Below are 21,449 nucleotides of genomic sequence, written 5' to 3'. Positions count from 1 at the left end.
AAAATGTCGCATGGACTTTTACCTTGTGCGGTTTCAAAAAATGTCACTCAGCCTTTACCCCAAAATCATTATGATTGTAGAGATTAATGAAATCTTTTATTTTTGTATTGGTTACTGCTCCATCAGAAAAATTAAATTTTAGCCACTATTAAATCTTTCCTTCAAGAATACGATCAATTTTTTAAAATAAATAAAATGCACCTACGTTGTGCTTTAATCTGATATAACCACTAAATTTACATGTTTTATTATGTTGTTCTCACGGTAATAAATTATAAAAGTTGATAGTGACTTGATTATTGGTCTGATTAAATCCTTGTGCATGCTTCTGCACTACAAATGCATAGTTTTCTGAAAAGTCTGCAATAACTAAGAATTCGCCAACATTTAAATTGAATTTTAAAAAGTTTCGAATTAATGATTATCGTGAAGCTATAAACAAATGAGGAATTAAATTGTTTAATTATTCAATTAAATAATGTACAAATTCGTCAGTAATTTTGTCAGTGTTTCGAGGGTAGTTCGATCAATTGCTATCCATTGTTTGAATGTTTCATGATCTATAGAATTCTCGTCAAATAATATATTAAGCCTTTCTTTTAATTTTGAATATATGGGGAAAAATTTATTGTTGAATATCAATTTTGGTAGATTATTTTATGCTAAATAAAAATATTTAAAATAATTTTGTCAAGTAATTTTAATTTCGAGATAAAATTTAACTAAAGTTTTAAACAGCTCATTATCCCAGCCACCTCTCAATTTTTTTTTATAAAGATAAAAAAATGTAAGAGCCTATCATTTAGACATAATTTTTAAATTAACATTATTTCATAACTATTCATTAAATTAAAATATGATGATATTAATGTTAAATTTGTTCAATTTTAGCCATAACTCCTAAACACATGTTCATCCCAGTCTAGTTGTACAAATATAAAGCAATGTGATATCTATCTACAGAAAAAAAAATTTTTAAAAAAAAAATCTTTTTTTTCTATGACCATTTCCGGTTTTCAATCCGGTTTGATATTAATCAAATGTCTATCATATTTATTTTTATGTCATTTTAAAGAACTTTTATTAAGCTACAAAATAAAATTTAAATTATTTTTCTAACATAATTATTTCTCGAGATATTTGAAAATAAATGAGGTGCAATTTGTCAAAAATGTACCATTTTTCCGCGCTTTAAACGGCCAATCTTAGCGGGTAAACAGTGTTGGAAGGTAAAATTTTATTTTTTTCTTAGTTATAGTATATACTACTACAAAATTTAAGAAAACTTGAAGGGGGTCGGGTTGAAAATCGACTTTTTTTTGTTGATTTGATATGGAATTCACCATATATAAAACAGGAAATAACCATAGAAAAAAGGTATTTTTTTTTATAGAGAGATATCAGACTGCTTTATATTTATACGAAATCCTAGAGTAAGATGAACAGGTGTTTAGAAATTATACCCTTCATATGGCTAAAATTTATCAAATTTAACCTACATTCATCATATTTAAATTAAGAATACTTTTGTAATGATTTTTATTCAAAAATTATATATAAATGATAGGCCCTTACTTTTTATCTTTGAAAATTTTTTTTTAATTTTAGCACAAAATAATCTACTTAAATTAAAATTTCATTTAATCGCGAAAATCTTTATATTGTAGTTTTCGTATATCACCAATAATGTGTGTATTAGTCATAATTGAATAAAAATTAATGGATATTTAGGTTTTGACTAGCCATGTTTGTGTATAAATAAAAATGAAAAATATTACAAATTATTTTTACAACAGAATGGTTATGCACATTTATAAACAAACCAAGTTAATATTAAATAGTTCATACTTTATTTTGCAAAATCAAATCTTTGTATGGGTTTTGAATGGTTAATAGATTTACAAGACCACAACGGTTTAGATATGGGAAATATTTTGCATTCTAGATATTCCGCCTTTTGGTAAATTATTTTTAAGGAAATCAAAATTTTCCGTGGTATATGAATCCTGCCTTGATTATTTCTGTAATTCTTAATTAAGCGAAATGCAGAGGGAATAGTTCATAACTTACTGGATCTTCTTAAATTACTAAGTTTTCTAGAAAATATTTTGCAAAAAATTGGTGCGATGGCGCCATGTCATGACTGCGAAAAAATCTCGTATGGTATAGCAAAACGCCTCTGCGCACTAATTATACTCTGGCATTTTTTAAATATTCGTTTAAAATTAGCAGTATTCGATGCAATAAAAAGTGTTATAGGCGTCACTCGAAGACCTTTATTGACACAATATATAGCCAGTATACAAAGGCGTTTGATCGAATACCGAGGTAAAATAATATTATTTAAACCTGGAGATTTGCTCATTGGTTGCAGATCGCTTTGGACGTATATTTGCAAAATCCCCAGGTTATATAATATTATTTAAACTGAAATCTTAAACCGGGCGCTTTTAAAAATAAACCAAAATCGGGCTGACCGTTTAACGAGAACATGATTTAATTTTCAAGCGGCCATTTTTAAAGGAGGGAGAAGATTATAAAAATATCTCTATAAGCTAAATAAAAACATGGCCTTCTGATATCAACACAAATAAACTCATTACTGCCTTAATAGACAATATGCAAAATAGATTAATGGATGCTAATTCCAATAATTTTTTAATAGATACTATATAAAATTATACAGTTTTAACAAACTTATCTGATATGAAATATTTAGAAAAAGATAACTGCTAGCAGTACCTCTCATTAGTTCTGGGTAAGGTGGAAAAGAAATTAAACGAATTTGTTTCCGATTGAAGCTCGATCTCGCAATAAAGGGGATAAGGGATTATATTATGAAACTAATTAGAGTAATAAAGGTCCCTTAATTTGGAAGAGTTTCAAAATGATATTAACAAAATTCCTTGTAGTACTACTAAATATGAATCAGGCTCTCATATTATTAATACCATTAAAGGATTTGCTTGAGTCTTATGATAAAACATATTTTATTTTCAATGATGAGGGTACGGGCATTCTCTCGTAGTAAAATTATGCTCCTTATATCATATTGGCTGCACAGGCCTACAAACGATAATCAATCAAGGAAGCTTTTTAAAGTAATAGCTCGCATTACAAATTTTAGAGCTCCAACACTATTTATTTGTTATTTCGCCACATTATATATTATATAAAAAAAATAATTTTGTTGATAAAAACTTCTAGTTTTTATTTGAGCAATAATTATAATTATAAAATAAATATCTCTAATATATATTATAAATCACCATTAAATTTGCAGTTTAATTAGATATTTATTGTTAAATATGACCAAATTAAGATTAAAATTGAATATTATTTTTTTTTAGTTTAAAAGGTCAGTGTAATAAAAGATAAAAAAAATCGGTAACGCAAAATGAAATTGTAAAGGACATATGTACTTTGTTAACATGTAAATTCGCTATTATAAAAAATGTATATAATGACAAGAATTTTGCACATAGATATATATAATAAAATTAGATTTTAAAATCAAAGAAGAGATCTCCCGTTGCCTTCCATTAAATTAAAATTTATCTAAAAAGATTTTAATTTTTTAAAAAAAACATACATCATTTTGGTGCAATAAGAATTTATGCTTGCATAGATAGCATTAAACATGAATGATTTTTTTATGTGTTTTATTAAAATTTTATATAGCGTTGTAATTTTATTTCTATGTACAAAAAAATTTGTGCTTTTGAGTAGCTTCTGTAAGAGGTCTGCAATGGGTGGGTTTTTAGCCAAAATGTCCGCCACTCCAGTTGAAAATTATTTAACCCGCCCACCTGCTCACTTATGTTTTTTAAAAATAATTTACCCTCCCGACTGCCCATTTATCTTAATTTTGTTTAACCTGCCCATCCTCCCAATATTTAAGAATTATATCAATGGCTGGTTTGTCTCCTTATTTTAATGTATTTATAATTATTAAACATATATAATATGCAACTTTATGAAATAAAACTATCATTTTATAATAAATTGAATGACTGCTCATCGCCTGAAAAATATTAAAAATTTACCCACCCATGCCTGCCCATTACTTTAAATTTTTTAACCCGCCCGCCACCCGCCCAATGTTGAAAATATTTTAATAACCCCGACCATGCCCATTCAAAGAATGGGCGGGGGTAAACGGGTAGCCGAAAACATACAGGCCTATAGCTTCAGTGGCCTAGTATGTTTAGAAAATATCACGGGAGATAATATTTAGTAGATCAGACTCGACCACGTGATTGCTTTAATATGTACAAATTAAATAAATGGTAAAGGTTTAGTAAATATGAAAATTAAAGTGCAAAATTCAAGTAAATATTCAATTAAATCGAACGCTTATCTCTGTTGGTTTTTAGGAAGATAATTTTATATTTAAAAAAGATTATCTTGAAAATAATTTAATTGCTATAGACTAATTATATAATATTTTAATTAGTATTATTTTCACACTTCAAAAATTATACTTTTAGAGGAACGATAAATATTTTTTATTTTGCACAGTTTTTTTCAAAATATTTAGTCTCCTTTTTCTATACGAAAATGGAAAAAAATAATGAAACTCTGATTGAAAATTCACAATTCGGCAATGGACACTCAAACGAAGAAACTAAGTATCAGTTTGATCATCCCCTATCGGAGGAACCTAAAGACAGGTTTAGTTAAAATATTTAACATTAGCCTAAACTTTATGATAGGATGAATTTAAATTACATTATTATGATGATACATGGTATCGGAATACTTATCCCTTGGAATGTGTTCATCAATGCAAATTCGGTAAATAAATATTTGGAAAATATCATTTTTTTTAGTATTTTGTAGATTACAAATTAAACCCAAATGTAACTGGCACCCATGAATACAAGGAAAATTTTATTAGTTATCTAGGAATAATATCACAATTGCCAAATGTTATCTTAATGGCATTGAATTTATTCGTTCAATTTGGATCCTCTACAAAGGATAAAAACCCTAAAGCTTACCAAACTCAACCAAGAATACCTATTGCAATCATTATTAATGTAATTATGTGTATATTCACAGTTATATTAGCCATTTTGGACACATCAACTTGGCCAAAAGTTTTTTTCATATTAACAATGATAACTGTTGTTATTATGAATAGTGCTACAGGCATATATCAAAGTTCAATTTTTGGTTTAGCAGGGAGTCTTCCAATGAAATACACAAATGGTGTAATTATAGGAAATAATGTATGTGGAACTCTGGTTGCTTTAGTATATATTCTAGTGATATATGCATCTCCCAGTCCAAGATTATCAGCCATATGGTACTTTATATCAGCTCAATTGATACTTCTGGTGTGTTTTGATTCTTATTTTGCTCTACCTCTTTTGGTAAATTACGTATAGATATATATATATCTTATTTAATTTAACATATTTTATGACTTTAATAGGTAGTATAATTTCGTTTTTTACAAAATGATATTTCAATTCAGTATAAATTTAGTGGCACCTCTTCTCTTTTTTTTGGAAATTTTCTTCCTTGATAAAACAATTTCTCCTACACTTATCACACCCCCTCTTCCCATATGTTATTACAAAAATTTAAAACAGGTAAATGTTAATAATTTTATAATATAATAAATTAAATAGTTTCTAAAATTAAAAAATCTTTATCTTTAAAAATGGAAAAAAGCCAAAATTATTCTTAAAGAATGTAACCTGGCCAAAGGCCTGCAATAAGTGGACTTAAAACCCAGAAATGAAAAAGAAAATTCAAATCAAAATTATTTCCTACCCCTAATATCTCTTCACAACTACTACCCCCCCCCCCCATCCCTTCTGATTTCAAAGACAATTTTGCATCATCTAACCTCAACAGGATTACAGTCCTGACTCTACCATACATTTTATCAACTTTATATAGATTTCATTTAAGTTACATGTTTATTACAATTTTTAAAATAAACTTTTTTTACATGAAAATTATATTTTGTTTATTTAGTATATTTATTTTATTGTTTTTAAATAAATATTAAAAATCATTCTGAACTTAGCAATGCCCACCCTAGCTCACTTCATTTTTTCAATTTAATGTAAATTTCTGTTTTTATGATGCTGCTGGAAAAGCTATATTATTTTAATATAAGTAGATTTAAAAAAAATGGGATTAAAACTCCTCTTATATCTAAAGGATTAAAAAGTTGTGGGAAAAATTACTAAGGTTGCCTCTTAAGATCAAGAAATTATAATATCTAAAGCTTGTAAAAACAATTTCAGTTGAAATTATTCAATAAAAATTTAAGTATAAATATATATTATAAATTATTTAAAAAATGAAATTTAGCAATTTTGTTTATTGAAATTTGGCTCAGTATTTAGTTTACCTATTTGTTCATATAATATGGCATGAAACTTAAGTATCTGATTAAAGTGGAATAATGATGACTCTATTAAATTTTACTATTTCTCATATACAGTGCTGTAGCCAAAATTTCTCCATGGGGGGCGTTTGGTTGTCAGGCCCCCTATAGAAAATTATATATTTATTTTTCCATGACCCTTACATCATCTCCATTGAAATTAGCTGAACAATTAAAAACACTAATTTTAATGTCAATGTTTTGTCCATTATTAGTGTCTGACTTTAACCAGTATAGTGGCCAATAAAGGAAAAATAAATTATTAGTAACGAAATTTTGGCCAACCCTACTTATTGAAAGCATTTATACTGAAAATTTTAACACACAGTTGGGTATTTACTAGTGTTGTTAAACGGCTTGAGCCGGTTTTTTAAAAAGGCTAACAATATTTTAACCAGTAAAATATTGCCTAAGCCTCGAGATTTCGATTATATATGCCTAGACCTATGTTCCTTCTATGAGCAAAATCTTCAGGCTTGCGTATTCTGGATGAAATATTGAGTTAGCCGTTTTTAAAGATCGGCTCAACGAGCCGTTTAAGCTAACTATTAGACAGCTAAAAAATAGGCTAAACATAGTATTTAGCCGAAACTAATATTTTTACCTTTGGTTTTTAAAAAATATAGCAGCTCAAATTTTAAAGAAACTAATATAAATTCGACCCATGCCTGTAGAAAAAGTTAAATTAGCCAACATTCAGTCATTACCTAACTATAACGATTAGTGATTATTTGTAAATTAATTTAATCCGTTTGGTCAGTTGAAAGAAAGAAAAATTTGCATCCTGCTAGAATGGAAAATATAAAAAATAAGTATATATATCTATCTAACATGAGCTAATATGTAATTCATGACTACTTATATTTCTCAATCAAATATGAGAACCACAAAAAGAAGCTGAGTTATAAGCAAAATAAAGACTATGACATCATGCTTTATATATGAATTGAGCGAGCTTTTAAAAACAATAATTCTAAAACTTATACCACAAACCATTAAGTAGGACTTTATTAGTACATTTTATTGTTTTACTCTGCTTGTTAGAGGTTTAAAGGAGAAAGGAATTTTTGGTAAAAAAATTTTCAAAATTAGCATCATGCCAGAACGGAGCTATAACTGGCTTACATTAATATTTTGTGCCTTACTTATAATCCTTTGATTGATTTCGTCAGCCACAAAAGAGTAATCAAATTATGTACCAAATACAAACTATGATATCAAACCTTAAGAATAGTCAGCCAAAGATCTGGAAGCATTATATATGTATGTCCATGTGCTTATTTCATAATTTTTTAATGCTTCAATGCTTTTGGTAGATAATTTAAAGAAAAACATTATTGACAAAATAAAAAAAAAACATTATTGACAAAATAAATAAAAAATGACAAGATTATCATAGTTGATATCACCAAATAAAGCCATTTTATTTAAAAATGGATTTAAAATTATAAAATAAAAAGTATAAAAAATATCTAATTTATTAATAACCTATAATAAAAATAATTACATGTAAAATTAAATACCTTTTAATAATAAACCTTCTTTTCAATTTCATCATGTAAACTATAAATTTAAATAAAAGGTAAACATATAAAATTAAAAATTATAAAAATTATAAAAAATTAAAAAATACAATACATAAAAATATAATATGATATCTCAAAAATGTAAAAAAATTCATCAAATTTATCATTCTTGATCTTTCTATTTATATTAAATTTAAAGAAATAAAATTTACATATTTTATTTTAGTATCATAATATAAAGTATGCAAATCATAATTCAACAAAAACTCTATTTTAAAAATGAGATAAATAACATTCACTTACAATAAATATCTAAAAATAAATTATTTCGAGGTTAATGGAAGGAGGAGGTTCAACCCCAAACCCTCACCCCCTTTACGCCACTGGACATATATGTTGAGATATTATTATGTAAATGGGTATATTATTGTTTACATTTATTTTAAATAATTAAAACATTATTCGATTATGTAGTAAAAAAATAAAAAGGTACACAAGGAACATTTTTAATAATTAAGAATGATTTCAAATATTCGAGAATTCCAAATATTCGAGAATAATTTCGAATATTTATGAATAATTTCCAATATTTACGAATTTTGACTGTTTACGAATATCTACAAATTATTTCAAATAATACCTAATAATTTTATAAAACGAATAATTCAATCGCAGATATTATATTTTTCGTATTCGTAAAATTCTAGTCGAATATCGAATAATTCTTTTTAGGTATTCTATAATCCGGAGTAAAAAAAAGCATAAAACTCAATTTGCTAGACCTCTATTTTATGTATATTAAGTACACTTTAAATTTAGATAACATAGATATCATTTTCTTTTATATACAAAATATTGAAAATGTCAACTAAAACTAGCAATTTTAATGTATAGTTAAAAATCGAATCATATTTATGAAAATTTTAGTTGATCCGTTACCTTCTTCAAAATGTCAATATCGGCACATATCTGATACCGATTATCTTGATATCGGCCTTCATATATCCAATCACATGATTAATGGCGTCACTTATTTTAAACTTGAGGGGGGGGGACTTCTTTAATAAATATCTAAAATTAGCAAAAGGAAACTTTATTTAAAATAAGTGAAGAAATAAGAAATTCATACCATAAGTATTGGGATGGTGGATAAGGTTTAAGGATAGGCCTTCAGAAAATGATTAAATTTTCATTTGTTAACAAATAATTTGACGATATGCCGAATTAAGCATTGTCGAAAACTTCGATTTAGGCGCTTTTAAAAAACTATTAAATCAAAATATTACCTAAACCTCGAAATATGGCCCAGAGAGGGCTAACCCTTTTTGTCACCTAAACTCGAAACCTCGAGACTTATTTTTTTGGCTAAAATCTTGATTTAACTTTTAAAAATGTATCTAACCTAATTATAGTTAATAAAAATATTTAATTGACATCGCTTGTCATTGATTTGTTATCAGCTTTGTAAAATTTACTTTTAAAAGTAATCATACTTGTTTTAAATGAATTTTTTATAATCAACGAGTCCTTTTCATAGAGAAAAACTTCTGACCCAAAACAATTATTTTTTTTTGAAAGTTGAACCTGAAATTGAATCATGTTATGGCAAAAGCTAGCCTAGAAGTCGGGAAGAGTAAATTTCTAAGCACATCCTAAAAATATTTTATATACTTAGAACTCTACTAACTTTTAAATAATAAGAGCGACATTACATTTGTACAAATTTATAAATAACTCATTTAAAATTAAAATTATCGATCTTTTATGAGGAAATTAATAATGTCAATTTCCCATTAATATCTTAAATTGGATCTAGATTTTTAAAATAACATATGTGTTATTTAGGTTTATTTTAAAAAAAAATCAAAATATTTAAAAAAAAAACTTAACAAAGATCCTCATTGCCGGAAAGCAGGAACAAACTAAAATATTTTTAATTTTCCAGCTATTATTATTTTTTAAAATATAGCGCGTGACAATATTAAGGAACAAGTTTTAGTGGTCTAGTCGTATTTTTTTTTGTTTCTTCTAATTTCTTTGCAATCGTGACAATTGAAAAAATTAGAGGAAAATTAAATTAAATTTTGGCCTACTGGAAGAGAAAAGAAAACATTATTTTTATAAGGCAAAAATTAATAACCATAAGTATTGGGAAGGTGGATAAGGTTTAAGGATAGGCCTTCAGAAAATGAATATATGACAAATTTTAGATTTTATTAAAAACAATTTATTAAATAATCCGAATTATTCCTTTTATTCGATTCGAATCAAATAAATGATTCATGTTCGGATAAAAAAATTTATATTCGTATTCAAATCGAATATTCATATCTTTTTTGAATATATGCCTTGGCATTTTAATTTTACAATTTATATAAAAAATTCCTGTAAAAAATGTAAATAATCATTATTTTAATATTTATTTAAAAAAGGGTTTTATGAGGTTCTATCATTTGAGAAATTTATTGTTTGATTGTCACTGTAGAAATTAAAAATAATTTAATATGATTAAAAAGATATTACAATACAACATTGCTGTAAACATTTCTAAAAAAATCGAACGCGTTCAACGTTCATTGACAAAAATCTAACGCGTTCAAGTTCATGTTCAAAAAAAGGAACGCATAAACCCGTTCAAAATTTTATGATAAATTTTTTTTAAATTTAATTTAATAAAACTTATATTCTTTAATATAATATATTTTAGCCATGTTAAAAAATAATATAGTTTTATTTTGATAATATAATTATAAATAAAATATAGAAAATAAAAAGATATTTTTATTTATAAAAAATTTTTCTTATTAAATTTTAATAACAATTGTTTTCAAAATATTTATCTGATAGACAGGAACACTTGGCAGTTAATACGGCATTAGCTATACTAAAAACGCGCTCAACAGGGGCAGATGAGGGGATTGCGGTATTATACTTAATAAACAGCTCTTTTAACGTGGAGAATTAATTAAAAACATATTGTTTTGTTATTTGCAAAAAATTGAGATAAGTTATCCTCCTCCAATCCATTTTGTATTCTCGACAAAAAAAGGATATCTCCAAATTAACAGTTCTCTAGGGTTTTCAAAGCATTTTTTTCAATAACGTTATAAGTTTATTTTTAATAGGTTCTTTCTGTGGAAGTTTTATCCATGGCCATTGAAGTCTGAATGCTGGATGTATAATTGCAGAAATAACATATTGATCCTTATATATATGTTCAAATCTTTAAAAAAATAAAATATATAATTAATTGAGAGTGATAGGCCACTAATTTTTTTAATTTTAAAATAACTATCGTTATTGTTGGGGTCAAATATCCCAAATGCATTATTTCTTCAAATTTAATGATTTAACTTAGTTATATCATATAAAATCAAATAATTAATATTAAAATCAAATGTCGTTTTAAATTCTTGAAGATTTTGACAATATAATACTTTTTGGCCGCATTTTACACTTGGTAAGCATTGGATTAGTTCCTTCAATATAGGATGTTAATGTAAAACATTTATCATATTTGGCCATAGTAATGATAATTCTTCTGATATTGGATTTTCAGAATCAGATGATGAGGATTAAATAATAATATCCATGCGTATGCTAATCTATTAAATTAAAATATAAACAATAATATTCAAATTAATAAACTATGTGTTAAAAAAGTTGAAATGAAGGAAATACACAGCCGATTAAAAAATATAAATAATGGGGGTTTTCTTAAAAAGATAGTGGTTACAAGATCTACTATATGATTTGAAGCATTTATAATATAATTTATACTGTTTCCTGTCCTTTTGACAATTTATAAAAGCACTTTTTTAAAAAAATTCGGAAATATTAAATTTTTCAAATAAATAAAAATAAAAATATTTTTAAAATTAAACGAACGTTAAATTCGAACGCGTTCATCATAAAAAAGGAACGCGTTCACGTTCAAAGTTGGTCAAAAATAGGAACGCCATTCATCATTTTTTTCAAAAAAACGAACTTCATTCACGAACGCGTTCACAACACTACAATACAATGATAATTATTTTCACGGATTTCAATTGTAAAATTAAAATTCGATTTTTTTAGCTGTTATCTTTTAACATTATGCACTAGAAGACTTAGGTACATTAGCCTTAAAAACATCGTTCATCACTTTCCGGTGTTTTATTGTGAAGGATTCCCGACATTTAAACGAATGTTTTATTAATACATATCCCATAACCTAATTTTTTTCATTGATTTATGCCTTGATCGATAAAAAAGGATCATTGACACCTTTACGCTAATCCCTATTTCCATTAAAAATATTTGATCGACAAAAAAAACACAATCAAACCGACTCAATTAGTCCACAATTCTCTTTATTTTATTATATGAACGTTATGAAAAATATATTATATATTTTTTATACCTTTGCTCATCAATTTTTAACTCATTTATCGACTTCCGTTAATTAGTAACTTTATTATAATTGAAAGGTATATTTGTTATTTTAAACATAATTGTTATCATATTTTAGGTTGTAATCAATCTTCATTATTTCGAATCACGAGTATTATATAAGCGCGCGTAGCGTTGTTAAAAAGTCCGATTTAGGTCGATTTTTAAAAATGGCCCGATTAAGATTTTGGCTAGAATAAAAATTATGTAGGCCTCTAGATTTGGTAAATAGAGGTCTAAACCTTTCTGTCATCTATGATCAAAATCTCTAGGCTCACAAAATATTATTTGACTATAATTGGGCTTTTTTTAAAAATCGACCCAGGGCTTTTAACAACAACAAAATAAATGTGCCTATTTTATCAAAATTCTCAAAAACTGAATTATCATCGATATGTCAGAATTTTGTCGAAAAGCTTTAACTTAATTTTGAATAATCAATTCTTTCTTTAAACATTTTAAAAAAATATATAGTTAGAATTTAACAAAATCATTTTTAATAGCTGCGCCCATGTCCTGGCTCCTCTTTATTTCTGTTTAGCCTTGGCTGGGTATTCCATCGACCAAACCTATGAATTACACAATTTTTCTATGAACTTTTGAATAAATTTAAAATGACTTATTCTTTTTAGACTGTTTGAGGATGCTATCTTACCTGGCTAAACAAACGAGTTTAAAAATAAACTAACCAGGGCACAGCCCGAGTCTTCTTTTTTTGATGTTAATATTATTTTCATAAGATGTTGTTCCAAAGAAACAAAAATGTCATTTAGATACTAACTATAATCTAATATTTTTTTTTTATTATTAATTTATGGGGTGCTTCCAAAGTCAAATAAAGTAATCTGATAATATCTCTGATATCTCAATCTCAAAAAAGAAGATTAATGGGGATCCCTGATGCTTAATTTCGTAAAAATTATTATGCATATCTAAATAGGCTTCTAATATTTTAAAGAGGTTTTCAGATTAGAATAATTTCAATTTTATTTATGTCTCTTTTTAATTATTTATTCAATTCAGTTTTTCATTTAAAGTAAGCTATAAATGCTTGCCAGCTCTCGCCCATGATAACCATCGTCAAAAATATATGCTATAAAAATTTGAGGTAAATATTAACCCGATCCTTTTGATTGTCAATAAGAACTCATTTATAATAGTGTTGGATTTATTGAACCCTATCGCCCTTATTCATGGCTGGGATAGTTTAATATTATTAGGGTTTATACTGGAGCTCGCCTCAGCCGATTCTCAGAAGCCACCCCCCCCCCCCCCCAAACCTCCCCCTAATATTAATAATTTAAGCCTTTCCTTCATAAAAAAATTATAACGAGTCGGAGCCAAAACTTTTTCCCAAAAGTTTCCACTAGCCTAATCGGGTTTCGCCACCTTTTAGTATTATGCTATTCAGGTGTCCACTTGAATGAAATTTCTTTTATCACTAGCCATAATATTTTTTCGTTTGATAATCTTACACTCTCATTTTTTATTTAATTTTACAAAAAAATCTTATCGTTAATATAAGAGATTTTATAGGTACCATCTACGTACTCCGATAAAGTCACAGCAAACTGATGTAGTTACACAGGATAGCGGCAGAAAATACAAATTGAACGATTATTATTCTGTATTCACAAAGGTTAGATTTATATATTATTATAATAGGATAATTATTAATTTTTTTTTCGTTTTAACTTTTATTTTAAGAAATTTTTTTCGAGCAACAATTTATAATAATTTTTTAAAATATTTTCCTGAAAGGAACGTTATTACAGAGGGCGACAAATAGTAAGGGTCAAACGGACCTGATATTCAAAAATATTTTTATAAAAAGTTGTCGTCTGCACTTAGATTGAGCTTAAAAACCACCGTGTCTAATTCTTTTGTCAGTCAAATCGGGCCTGCCCCCTTTTTAGGATTGTGAAGCGGTCACCCGTCTTAGACTAGTGACGACGGCGAAGAGAACTATAAATGTTACAGTAGTAAACCCTTTTATAATGATATCAGCTGTAGGACATAAATCATTTTTGAATATTGCTCTTTATAACACTTTTTTGAGAATAAAGGTTCATAAGGGAATTATTTTATGATGAGTTTATAATTAAATGATTATAAAATAATATTGTTAGCTTTTTAATAATAAAATTCTCGAGTTTTTTTTATCACTAAGCCATTCCCCATTTATCCGTAAACACATTTTTCTAATTCGCTAAAACAATATTTCAACCGGTGAGCTGGAAGGTAATGTTAGGTTGACGATACATCTATTTTAAAAGCTAATTATTTATCCTCATGGAAAATATTTCCCTAAAAATTAAACAGATATGGGTGCAATGTTTTGGAGTATTTTTTAGCTTCTTTGTCACCTTAACCATATTCCCTGCCATTCTAGTCAAGATTGAAAAAAGGGACCCAAATTTTTTCATATCAGGTTTATCAAGTTTTTTTTCTTATCTTAATTATTATAAAATGGCCACCTGTCAAATTCTGCGAATTATTATTTTTGGCGGAGCGCGTTCTTTTTATTTTTATAAAAAAACTAATAATGTTATTAGTTCTTCTTTGTATTTAATAACTTTTTATGAATCAATTGCATATTTATAAAAATTTTGAAAATAATGGCATGCTCTATTATTTGTTCATTTTATGGTGTAGTCACACCAGTCTTTTTCTTTTTTAAAAAAGTAGGTTTTTTTCAAATTAAAATTTCCTATTGGTTTTGATAATTTTTGAATTGAAATAACTTATAAATTTCAAAAAATATAGGCCTGTTAACATACTTCTTGTGTATAAATTGATTGCCGCTTCATTTACAAACATTTCGAAAATTAAATTTTATAAATAAATTTTAAAAAAACATTCGTTCTTGTGGATGAATCATGTTGCTCAATCCTTTTTCACTGGCTCAATAACTTATTAATTAAGTTCTATGATATTGAAGATTTTTTCTTCTAAAAACCGGAATTAATGCATAATTATATATAAATATTTAGCTGTGTACCACTCTTCTCTCTGCTATATTTTATTTTATTTTATTATATTTAATATCATAATAAATTAGTGAAGGCCAATGTTTTTAAATTTATTTCTTTTTTTAAACCTCATATTTCCATATTTATTTAATGAAATTATTATCATCCCTATCTGTCTATCTTATCTAACTTTCAATCTGAAATAAAGAATGAATATTTTAAACAATAATAATTGATGCAGATTATTTTATTTGAGAAAGATACATTACATTTTTGCTATACTATAATGTGATTTATATTTTTTAATTATTACGAGATTATTATTTTTTTTATCATTTTTAATTTATGCAAGGAAAAACATTTTTTAAAAATAAAAATGAAATTCAGATAAATACTTTCAGGCCATTATCACCTTCCTCAATTTCAACTTTTTCTCATTGGTAGGTAACTTGATAACCGAAAAATTTAAAAAGGTATAACATTTTTATTAAAATTTGCAGATGATGATCTTTTTTTGTTATAGTGAATTTGACGATGATTAAAAAAGTGGGGAAAAAATCTATTAGGGCAAATGAAATTTTCTTATTAGGCCGCACCTTAAAAATAATAGTCTTATTTGTGTCCATCAAAAATAAATTTTTTTGGGCTCCTAAACTAGGCAAATGCCAATCATCTTATTTTTTTGAATTCCTCTTTATCTTCGATAAATGAATTCTTTAGTACTATTCTTATATATCCACAATAAAAATGTTAAAATATAATTGAGAATAATCCTTTATTTGAATTATTACATTATGATATCCCGTTTAAGAATTCCGGAAATATATATTTTTTAAAATGCTATTCTGAACAATTTTTTAAAAAATGAATATGGAAAACTATAATACTCAACCGAATGATTTTTTTTATTAGATGTAAACTCCGAAAGGTTCTATAAAATTTATCTATGCATCTCGAGTATTTTTAAATGGTTATCACAAAATAAAATAATTTCCTATAGATATTTTGAGTTTAATATGTAAGTTTTTTTTCTTTCATAGCTTCCTATTTTATGCATAACTATATTTCTGCAGGGTAGGCTTATTCAAATACGAAACGTATAATGGATTATTCATATTCGATACTTTTAAACGATTCAAATAATTTGCTATTCGTAATTATACCGCTAAAATAGGAATTGTAAATTCTTATATTTATATGAATACGAATATTAAATTATTCGATTTGTTTAAAACTATTTGTTTTTGAGCCTATTTAACTTCTTGTCTCATCTCTACTCGTCTCTTTTATTTTATTCTCTTCTCTATATCATGCATTTATATCGAATTATTTTTAAGATGTAATTTTTTTTATTAAGAGATAAAAGCGCGCGTTTTAAGCTTATAAATTTTTAGCACATAAAGATATTATTTATACTAATATTTAAATATTGATTTTGTTTTTAGATTTAGCTGAATATGAAATGTAAAATTTTATGATGTATTTTTTGACACTTCAAAAAATTATTTAAATTTTACAATTATAAAGGTTACTTCGATAGATATTTAAAATCACAAATAATATAAATTTGAATGAGATATAACAGTTTTATAATTGGGAGCTAGCGGTACTTCACCATACTCTCGAGGGTGTGTTATTATTTTGAGAAAATAATTATAAATATTGTTTAAAAACTAAAATACCAAATATGTAAATGATTTAGTTAGTAAATTGCAAATGGGGCGTGAAATTATTTTATAATTTAATTTATTAATTATAAATTGTGGCTCTGAATGTTAAATGCAAACCTGATTCTTTGAATAATTTGTCAAAAAGAGTTGTCATACCATGTCAAATCGATCAAAAAAAACATGATTTTCGAAGGATCTTTTTTTATTTTTTTAAATTTAATATTCAAACCGAGACTTTTTAGAAAATTTTTAGCCTTCCTAGCTGTTATATTTGAAGATCGCAGGAGATAGAGCATGAAAAATCTCCCCTTTTTATGCATGTCGATCATATTAAAGAATATTTTTAAATTTTTTTGGGCGTTTTTAATCCAGGACAATAAAAACCTCACGATTTTTGTGAAAAACAACGGACACTATTACTGCTCATTCCTCGCCATTGTTGCAGCTAGAACTGCACGAGGCAGGGAGATGAATATAATTGTTATTCTATTTTGGACACTGGTTAACTCAGAGACTATTGTAACGTCGAACAGAGATGTAAGGTAAGATCTTCAACAGTAAAATATAGCAAAAGTGTGGTTGTCGAAATAGAATTGTGAGCCATAGTTGTCATGGTCGCTTTTACTATGATATACATTAAGTCGTGAATTAAGGATCCGCATCGGGCCTAATTATTCGCCTGGCTCTAATTTGTTTAAATATTGAAATTCCTTTTTTTTTTTCAATATAGTTTTAATTTTTCAAGAAACATTTGATCATTTTACAATTAGATAGAAAAAATATTGGCCCATTTTTTCTGACAAAATAAAATATATCAATTTTTATTTGAGCCTGACCCTGCCCGATTTTTTTTAAAGAAGCTTCGGCCCGGACCTTTTTTTTGTAGATTTCTATCGTGAATACGATTAGAATTTGCAACAATAACTTGAGGTTAGTCTAGGTTGTACGTATAATTCGAAGATATCTCTGATGCTTCCTCTAATTCCTGTGTGGATCATAACCTACACCTCCATAAACTAACCTCAGACTGTTATTGAAGACACATGTAAAATAATCAAAAATTTAAAGTATAAAAATATTTTTCTCTTTTTTTTAAAACTACTTTTAGTGATTTTACTTTATGATATCTCAAAAGCTTGTTTTTTAAATTTTTTTTTAAAACCGGACCCTTTTTTCTGTATGACCCTGCATTCACAGTTAGCGTGAATTCGATAATAAAATCATGAACGAGGGGGTGAGATTTTTAAATATAATTCTGAATATTGCCAATTTTTTTTATTGTAATACAAGTTATTATTTGTATGAAAAGCGTTACGATACTCATAAAAAGGTAATTTTTCATATTTGTACCCCTGACATTTCCAAAAATATAACAGCTAGGAAACTCAAAATTTGCTCGAAAGTAAGGTTGAACTAATCTTAGTAACAAAATTTCATAAAAATCGAAAGGGATTGGTCCAATTGTGATCTATTTGCCTTAAAATGCCCCCAAATCGTTTTTTAATCTATTATTTTTATTCAAAAACAAAATCTCAAGCCTGGTCCCAAATGGGTCTGGTTGCCCATCCTCCTGCGTGTATTCTTTATTCCCTTGTTTTTATTTTGCAATTACCGGCCTGACATTCGAAAAGTGCCTGTTTTGATCAAAAATGACTTTGTTTACGCTATACTCTTAATTTTGTTATCAGTTACGAATGGTTATTTCAGTTCCTTGACGATGATGTATGCCCCGAGGTAAAGTAGCTATGTTTTAAATATTTTAATTACAATTTGAACTGAGACATATAGGTGGTGACCCAAGTTCTATTTTCCCCCCAGCCCAGCCTTGTTAAAAAGACGTTCGTTATTAAAGACCGTTTTTTTAAAAATTAGTTTAGGAGTGAAAGGAAAGGGTCATACATACAAGGTTCGATGAATAAGTGTCTACACGTCAAATCTAACACGATAGGGATGACGGGAGGGATCCGCGACGGTCTTTATTACAAAGTGTATTTGGGACAAGTGGACACTCTTTTTCATTATGGATTTAATCATTTTCACAGGCCCTAAAAAGAAAATTCGGTTAATAATTTGTATTTTGACTTAAAAATATGCTTTAATATATAAAATTAAAAATAATTGTTAGGAGGGAAATTTATGATGTTCCTCTTCTTGTGATATAATAAAGTAAAAGGGAATAACCTGAAATGACTATAGAGATCAAAAGGGAGTAGATCACTCGTTCATTATTATTGATCCTAATATCAGAAAGGCTTAAATAAATCCTACTAAGAACAAAAATTTATATTATTAGCAATTTTAAAGGAAAGAGTCTGATTATATAAATATAGAGGCGAGACGAAGAAAACGCTATGACAAAATTTGAAAAACTTATGTTTCGACCTATATTACAATTATTATTATTACTGTTAAGGATCAGTGTTATTTCTATAGCGTTAAATAACTGCATCGCTTGAACAAATCTCATTTTTAAAATAGGAAAATTGTTTGTATATTTTAAAAAATTAGTTATTTTTCTTCTTATTTCTTTTCAAATTTTTGGCTACCTCTCTTGTCATTTTTAGTCTATTTTTGTCAACTTTCAAGTCTATAATTATTTATAACCCACTATTTTTTCCTTTTTTATAACAATTTTTTTTATTATTTCTTTTCTCCTCATATTTATTTTTCTTTTGGCTATTATATCTTTTTTTTATTAATCATTAATATTGCTTTCGTCTATATTTTAGAATATAGATATTCATATTTTTAAAATTATTTTTGGCAATATCTTCGGTTATTCTTCTCTTTCCTTGTTCTATTAAATTTATCAAATCCTCTTCATTATTAAAACTTTGAAATTATAAAAAACACATTCTTTAAATCTACACAGCCTTAAAACCTTACAATATGTCTTCGCATCTCGATTCCTTTAATTGCACTAACATAATGAAATGCAATTCAATTCTACAATTGTTATGAAATAAGATGACATTGAAAATGAAGAAATTATTTTAAAAAGGAATAATATAACATGAAAAGAAATATCATTGAAAAAATATGACAAATAGAGATTAAAATATAAATTAAAGCAGAGATCGCAAAAAGTCAGAAAAAAAATAAGAGATAAAATTTTAAAAAACAATTATATATTTTTTTAAATAGCTGGGCCGGTTTTCTTTTTTTGATTTTAAACTTTTATTTAAAAAAAACTACTTTAATTCTAATACCCCTATAAAGGGATCCTAATTACTCATCAGGTCACCACTATATGGAGATTCCACTGTATTTACTTTTAATCCTTATAAACATTTTTATTTATGAAATAGCTTAGTCGAATCCCGTATGGCGCCATTGGCGGGAATGATGGCCGCGCTATTTTTGATTCTAGGCATATTTTGCGGGTTAAATTTCGCGTTGCTCATTTCGAAAATATTTTAAAAAAAATTGATAAAATATATCAAGTATATTGAATCGAAAAACTGTAAATTTATGAATGAAAATGAATAATATGAACGGAAATAAAGCCAATCAATCAGACTTAGCATTCTTATTCAAAAATGATCCTTAAAATATTTTTTTTATAGATCATATATAATAAGCCAATTCAATTTTATATTTTATCTATATTCACCGCATTTTTTAATTATTTAGTATAAAGTTTGATGTTTGATTGTGCCTAATTATAATATATATATAGAGAATGTTTGAGAGATTTTATCAAATCTATATTATTTTACAATATGATAAGTCCTTTCGTACAATATTAATGATTTTTATTTTTTTGGAATGCCAAATATATATAATTGGGTATTTTTTTTCACAAAATTATATAAATCATCACTTTTATATATCAATTTTTTTTTAATTTTAATAATGTCCAATTTTTTTAAAATATATTTAAAGTTCATAAAATAATGTATTATAAATTATTTTTCTACAAATTTTTATAATGATTTTTGTTTCTCTGATTGAAATTTATATTGTTAGAATAGTCTAATAAAATTTTAATGTTTTTTCCTTATAATAACTTGTTTTAATTATTATAAATATTTTTAAAATATTTTATTATTCATTATGGAGATCTGTATAGTTCAAATCCTGACATATGATCCGTGGCTGGACTTTTAAAAAATGTTTTTACGGGCTAACATTAACTGTAAATATTTTGCAGAACTTGAAGATCTTTATAAAAATTAACGAGCCCCATCTTTATTGTCTTTAATCAATTATTCCTTAAATATGATGAATATTTATATATTTTTTTATTAGTAGGGAAGTATTCATTGATAGTAGACCATTTATTAACCATTACAGATTTGTTTACCCAATAGTTTACGAACCTAGTCAGAAGAACAATATTTCGGGTCGTCAAATAAAAATGGGGAGAAAGGGTCGATAAATAGTTATTTTCTTATATTTTAGTGGTTAAATAATTATGTTTAATAAAAAGCATTATAAG

General features: G+C 26.4%; 1 protein-coding gene across 1 annotated transcript; it reads left to right on the top strand.

Annotated features, from left to right (window-relative positions):
• Positions 1-4,501: 4,501 nt before the first annotated feature.
• LOC135926018 (equilibrative nucleoside transporter 3-like) lies at positions 4,502-20,954 on the top strand. Its single transcript, XM_065461661.1, has 8 exons — positions 4,502-4,673; positions 4,716-4,797; positions 4,833-5,378; positions 13,892-14,005; positions 14,689-14,797; positions 15,726-15,811; positions 18,546-18,742; positions 20,317-20,954. Exons 1-8 carry the CDS (start codon positions 4,561-4,563, stop codon positions 20,426-20,428), a joined length of 1,359 nt encoding a protein of 452 aa, XP_065317733.1. The 5' UTR covers positions 4,502-4,560; the 3' UTR covers positions 20,429-20,954.
• The last annotated feature ends 495 nt before the right edge of the window (positions 20,955-21,449 follow it).

This window comes from Gordionus sp. m RMFG-2023, chromosome 3 (genome assembly GCF_954871325.1).
Source record: "Gordionus sp. m RMFG-2023 chromosome 3, tfGorSpeb1-WG-v2, whole genome shotgun sequence".
In the NCBI taxonomy this organism is placed as follows: domain Eukaryota; kingdom Metazoa; phylum Nematomorpha; class Gordioida; order Chordodea; family Parachordodidae; genus Gordionus; species Gordionus sp. m RMFG-2023.
The sequence above is the reverse complement of the archived record's forward strand: the minus strand, read 5'-3'. Positions and strand labels throughout refer to the sequence as shown.